The sequence below is a fragment of the Palaemon carinicauda genome, chromosome 36 (genome assembly GCF_036898095.1).
Source record: "Palaemon carinicauda isolate YSFRI2023 chromosome 36, ASM3689809v2, whole genome shotgun sequence".
Classification (NCBI taxonomy): Eukaryota; Metazoa; Arthropoda; class Malacostraca; order Decapoda; family Palaemonidae; genus Palaemon; species Palaemon carinicauda.
Window position 1 is genome coordinate 14,818,158 of NC_090760.1, and position 7,139 is coordinate 14,825,296.

Consider the following 7,139-nt stretch of genomic DNA (forward strand, 5'->3'; position numbering starts at 1 on the left):
TAATAATAATAATAATAATAATAATAATAATAATAATGTAATCTGGCTCCAATGTTAGGAATTATCTTTCATAGCCATAGCTTCGTCGTAAGAAGGGGGCGCCTCTAAAAACTTAGGATTCAAATGACACATGATAGGTGCCGCCTCTTGATACTGATTGTGCGCTCGCGACAATGCTGGAACGCCAGGACTTTCGTCGTTTGTTGACATTGCGAAGTTCGTGTAGGTTGGTGGATGCTGGGTACGATAATTCATCCTAGCATCCGGTCTCTCGGTGGTCGAAGTGCCCTGGTGTCTGTTACTCCTTTGGTTTCTGTTGTGAAAAGGGGAGGGATTTTTTCTTTTTAGTTTTGAGATGCTTGTAATCACGAATAGGCTGATGAATTCAATTTACAGTTTATATATGAAAAATCTATTCTAATTGTGTTGCTGTTCTTAGAGCGTTTTATTTTGATTGTTCATTACTTCTCTTGTAGTTTATTGATTTCTTATTTCTTACTTCCTTTCCAACTGGGATATTTTTCCGTGTTGGAACCCGTGGGCTTATAGCATCTATTTTTCCAACTAGGGTTGTAGGTTAGTAAATAATGATGATGATGATGATGATAATAAAAATAATGACAAAATGTCATGTTAATAGCAGTTCCTTGTTTGACAATATATTGTTAAATTATTTAATGATTGAGCATTTTTAAAATCGGAATTATAGAATATATCCATTTGTACCCCCATAGAATTCATCCATAATCTACAAAAGGAATTAGTGACGTAATCTATCTGTACAATGTTTAGTTTTAATGTTTTTATTAAAATAAATAATCTTTGGTTATTTTTATATAAAAGAAACACTTACCGAGTGAAAGTTCGACCTAGAAAGGCTCTCTCCCACGAGTTCCTGTAGGAGGGCGGCATGTCCTCCTCACTTTCTTCGACGTTTCTCACTACTCTTTTGAATCGGAACCAGTAAGCAGTGCATGTCACGAATGTCGATGTAGCTGCTAAAATGCCTGCAAGTAAAACGTTTACACCGCTTTAAGAAGGCTAAAATTACAGGCTATACCACCAGTTGCACTCACTGCACAGCCTCTACAACGTTTACAACGATTCAAGAAGGCTAAAATTATAGGCTATAGCACCACTTGCACTCACTGCGCAGCCTCTACAATGTGTACAGCGTTTCAAGAAGGCTAAAATTACAGGATATACCACCACTTGCACTCACTGCGCAGCCTCTACAACGTTTACAACGCTTCAAAGAAGGCTAAAATTACAGGCTATACCACCACTTACACTCACTGCGCAGCCTCTACAATGTTTACAACGCTTCAAGAAGGCTAAAATTACAAGCTATACTACCACTTGCACTTACTGTGCAGCCTCTACAACGCTTCAAGAATACTAAAATTACAGGCTATACCACCACTTGCACTCACTGCTCAGCCTCTACAACGTTTACAACGCTTCAAGAAGGCTAAAATGACAGGCTATACCACCACTTGCACTCACTGCGCAGCCTCTGCAATGTGTACAGCACTTCAAGAAGGCTAAAATTACAGGCTTTACCACCACTTGCACACACTGCACAGCCTCTAAAACGTTTACAACGCTTCAAGAAGGCTAAAATTACAGGTTATACCACCATGCACTCATTGTGCAGTCTCCACAACGTTTACAACGGTTCAAGAAGGCTAAAATTACAAGCTATACCACCACTTGCACTCACTGTACAGCCTCTACAACGTTTGCAACGGTTCAAGAAGGCTAAAATTACAAGCTATACCACCACTTGCACTCACTGCGCAGCTTCTACAACGTTAAACGCTTCAAGAAGGCTAAAATTACAGGCTGTACCACCACTTGCACTCACTGAGCAGCCTCTACAATGTTTACAACGCTTCAAGAAGGATAAAATTACAATCTATACCACCACTTGCACTTACTGCGCAGCCTCTACAACGCTTCAAGAATACTAAAATTACAGGCTATACCACCACTTGCACTTACTGCGCAGCCTCTACAACGCTTCAAGAAGGGTAAAATTACAGGCTGTCCCACCAGTTGCACTCACCGCACAACCTCTACAACGTTTACAACGCTTCAAGAAGGCTAAAATTACAGGTTATACCACCAATTGCACCCACTGCGCAGCTTCTACAACGTTTACAACACTTCGAGAAGGCTAAAATTACAGGCTATACCACCACTTGCACTCACTGCGCAGCCTCTACAACGCTTCAAGAAGGCTAAAATTACAGGCTGTACCACCACTTGCACTTACCGCGCAACCTGTACATTACAACGTTGATAACGCTTCAAGAAGGCTAAAATTATAGGCTATACCAAAACTTGCACTCACTGCGCAGCCTCTACAACGTTTACAGCACTTCAAGAAGGCTAAAATTACAGGCTGTACCACCACTTGCACTCACTGCACAGCCTCTAAAACGTTTACAACGCTTCAAGAAGGCTAAATTTACAGGTTATACCATCACTTGCACTTACCGCGCACCCTCTGCAACATTTCCAACGCTTCAAGAAGGCTAAAATTACAGGCTGTAACACCACTAGCACTCACTGGGCAGCCTCTACAACGTTTACAACACTTCAAGAAGGTTAAAATTACAGGCTATACCACCACTTGCACTCACTGAGCAGCTTCTACAATGTTTGCAACGCTTCAAGAAGGCTAAAATTACAGGCTATACCACCAGTTGTACTCACTGCGCAGCCTCTACAACGTTTACAACGCTTCAAGAAGGCTAAAATTCTTGGCTATACCACCACTTGCACTCAATGCGCAACATCTACAACATTTACAACCATCCAGAAAGCTCAAATCACTGGCAGCTCTTAATGTTTAAAGCCAATAGGTTATGGCAGCTTATATGCTTTAATCTTAAGCAACTTCCAAGTAAACTTAAAAGCTATGATGTGATTGATTAATTACGCGTATGAGATTGGCGTTACAAATTCTAGAACAATTATGTTTCAGAAGAAGAAAGCATTTAATACAGTGCTTTTAATCTTGAATTCAAACACACCATAATGTCCCCTTGAATATCTGGCCACCACTTTTGTTAGTTGTCAATATGAAAAAATTTATAAAATCTACGAAGTACAGGGACCACGGATTACCTTTAACAACAGACAAAGATAGACTGAATCCTAATGCAAATTTTTGATATATTTCAACATCTTTTAATATTTTGAGTCCCTTATGCTAAAGAAAAAATCAGGCTTACCTCCAAGAAAGACCAGTGCGAATCCCCCTCGTAGAGACCCGCTGCCAATAAGAAGACCCAATCCAGCAAACAGAATCAAGTAGGAACCGAAGAAGAAACATCCAATGAAGCACCACTGAAAGATTAGTTTACAATTAGTTTAGATATAAGATAATTAATGGATTAGATAATGGGACTTCTTGCGCCGTCAAATTTTGGTTAAAATTGGTCTATCGATTCTGAATTTATCTTTTTATTTACACCCAGTTGTTATTTAGAAGAATTTTCTGTAATGTGAAAGAACAGTACGAAACCAAGAGAATACTAACATTCAGGTCATACTGTCTTGAGAACAGATAGGTAGGAGGAGATAGTTTACAATGGACTGTAGCAGAATTATAATGTAGCATCCTTTGCTGGGTTTTTGTGTAATCTTTAATTGACAATATTTATGAAATTTGAAACTCTCCCTTAACATAGTGAAAGGGTTTGGTATTGCCATGACCACAAAGCTGTACTTAGTCAAGGCAACCCATATTAGGTTGGTTTCCTGCGAGCGATCAGACAAAACATGATGAAAGGGTTTGCGCATTGCCATGACCAGCAAAGCTGCACTAGTCAAGACAACCCATACAAGGTTGGTTTGCTGTGAGCAGTCAAACGCAAAACATGGTGAAAGGGTTTGCGTATTGTCATGACCAGCAAAGCTGCACTAGTCAAGGCAACTCATACTAGCTTGGTTTGCTGTGAGCGATCAGACGCAAAACAGGGTGAAAGGGTTTGCGCATTGTCATGACCAGCAAAGCTGCACTAATCAAGGCAACTCATACTAGCTTGGTTTGCCGGGAGCGATCAGATGTTGAACAGGGAGAAAGGGTTTACGTATTGTCATGACCAGCAAAGCTGCACTAGTCAAGGCAACTCATACTAGGTTGGTTTGCTGTGAGCGATCAGATGTTGAACAGGGAGAAAGAGTTTACGTATTGTCATGACCAGCAAAGCTGCACTAGTCAAGGCAACTCATACTAGGTTGGTTTGCTGTGAGCGATCAGACGTTAAACAGGGAGAAAGGGTTTACGTATTGTCATGACCAGCAAAGCTGCACTAGTCAAGGCAACTCATACTAGGTTGGTTTGCTGTGAACAATCAGACGCAAAACAGGGTGAAAGGGTTTACGTATTGTCATGACCAGCAAAGCTGTACTAGTCAAGGCAACTCATACTAGCTTGGTTTGCTGGGAGCGATCAGACGCTAAACAGGGTGAAAGGGTTTGCGTATTGTCATGACCAGCAAAGCTGCACTAGTCAAGGCAACTCATACTAGGTTGGTTTGCTGTGAGCGATCAGATGCTGAACAGGGAGAAAGGGTTTACGTATTGTCATGACTAGCAAAGCTGCATTAGTCAAGGCAACTCATACTAGGTTGGTTTGCTGTGAACAATCAGACGCAAAACAGGGCGAAAGGGTTTACATATTGTCATGACCAGCAAAGCTGTACTAGTCAAGGCAACTCATACTAGGTTGGTTTCCTGTGAGCAATCAGACAAGACGTAATGAAAGGGTTTGTGCATTGTCATGACCAGAAAAGCTGTACATACTCAAGGCAACCCATACTAGGTTGGTTTGCTGTGAGCAATCAGAGAAATCATAATGAAAGGGTTTGCGCATTACCGTGACCAGCAAAGCTGTACAAGTCAAGCCAACCTTTAATAGGTTGGTTTGCTGTGAGTGATCAGACGCAAAACATGGTGAAAGGGTTTACATATTGTCATGACCAGCAAAGCTGTACTAGTCATGACAACTCATACTAGGTTGGTTTCCTGTGAACGATCAGACAAAACTTGGTGAAAGGATTCGCGTATTGCCGTGACTAGCAAAGCTGTACTTACAAGGCAACCTATATTAGGTTGGTTTGCTGTGAACGATCAGACACAACTCTGGTTAAAGTTTTCAGTGTACTGTAACGTATGACTCTTTACTTGCAGGGCGATAGGTTTTACTGGAACATTTTATCTAATTAATTTTGGGTAACAAACTGCGCGCTATCAAGGTACTACTAGACTTTGCAAGAATGAATCAGATTTACTTAAGAAGCGCTTTTCGTCTTCGTTGTATCCTTAAGTAGCAATTGCTATCTACTCAACAATAGGAAGGTGTGTGTGAAGTTGGTGCCCATGTTTGTTTATAACTAGTGTACACGACCCGTCAAAAATGACGGCTAGATATATAGATAGCGAAGCACACATGCACCCCTCTACTCCCTCCTCCCCCCTTACCCTAGGGATGGGAAGAATTCAGCGGGGACTATAGTGTATATATATATATATATATATATATATATATATATATATATATATATATATATATATGCATACTATATATGTGTGTGTGTAAATAAATATATGTACATATATGTATGTATGATAAATTTTGCACATTTAGACGTGTTTTTCATATTCAAATAAGCCATTTATAAAAAAAATATATATGGCTTATTTGAATATGTATATATATATATATATATATATATATATATATATATATATATATATATATATATTCAAATAAGCCATATATATTTTTTTATAAATTCAAATAAGCCATTTATAAAAAAAAATATATATGGCTTATTTGAATATGTATGTATATATATATGTATATATATATATATATATATATATATATATATATATATATATATATATATATATATATATATATATATATATATATAGACTCGTGCTCTTTATTATTTAGGGGAGATAACGAAATAGTTATAACTAAACTTTCCTTTTTAGTTAACTTTTGAGCAACTTGATAGGAATAATATCCGGTCAAATTAACAACAGATAGAATATAATTTTGATTGCAAAATTGATATTATACACATTTCAACCTATTACATTGACCTACTAAATCTATGGTCTACCGTTTCATGAATAAAACTCTCCTAACTAAAAGTCAGAATTGCAAGTGTTATTTTTAGGCCAGCCAACCATACATCCGAATTCGTGACTCCGTGGTTTGAAAGCAGAGATGTCGAAATATTTCCAGTGTGGCATCAAAACTCGAGACTGTTAAATTCCCTACCAATGGAATGTTCTGCTCTAGTAGTCTTGCCAGCGTGTTAGGGCTACCAAAAAGGTATCTGGGACGTGTGTACCAGCATGGAAATATTCCTTAATGGTACCGTGATTGTATGATTATTATTATTAGGATTCCCCATAGGGGAATACTATTATTATTATTATTATTATTATTATTATTATTATTATTATTATTATTATTATTATTATTATTATTCTTTCCGCGCGTTTTTTTCGCAAGAAATCTGAAATAATTATCATAGGTAGCCTATGGTAAGAATATGCAATAGACCCAGTTTAAGTGACCTTGACCTACTTTTCAAGGTCACCGGGGCTTTTAAAGGCAAAATTTGTAAAATTCGAAATTGTCCTTAGCCCTAAAGTATAAGCCGTATGGCTAAAGGCCTTATGGATAATGATACAGAGGTAAATCCCCAGATATTGCCCTACTTTAATGCAAGTAGGTCAAGGTCGCTAATGGCCAAACCGGCTCAAAACAGCTTTGTTTCCGAGATTTCAAAAACCGGAAGGCCCAGAGCCCTGATCTTAGTGGCATATGATGCCCTATATATTTATCTAAGGTTAGTTTAACTTTTGTAGCGACTGCTTAATTACTTTTTTTTTAATATAGATTTTTAACTATTTTTGACATTGCAGAGATCGTGACTTTGGCAATTTCTACATGAAATGCTGGTTTTTGGTCATAGCATGCTATAGTAAACTATCCCAAACATATGCATGAAACCCCCAAATCAAATGTCAAATTTGACCTTGACCCTCATTTTCAAGGTCATATGGTTATTTCATGGAGAAATATTAACGTAGGCTGAAGT

The 7,139-nt window shown here is 38.3% G+C and overlaps 1 protein-coding gene across 1 annotated transcript in view; it reads right to left on the reverse strand.

The window, feature by feature from the left end:
- Nucleotides 1-16: 16 nt before the first annotated feature.
- The window catches only part of LOC137628386 (uncharacterized), an 11,201-nt gene continuing 4,078 nt past the window's right edge, over nt 17-7,139 (reverse strand). Inside the window, exons 2-4 of the mRNA XM_068359537.1 lie at nt 3,243-3,357; nt 854-1,007; nt 17-313 (exon numbers count right to left, since the gene is read on the reverse strand). Of these exons, the coding sequence (XP_068215638.1) occupies nt 55-313; nt 854-1,007; nt 3,243-3,357 (528 nt within the window). The 3' untranslated portion in view covers nt 17-54. The remainder of the gene's footprint in view (nt 314-853; nt 1,008-3,242; nt 3,358-7,139) is intronic.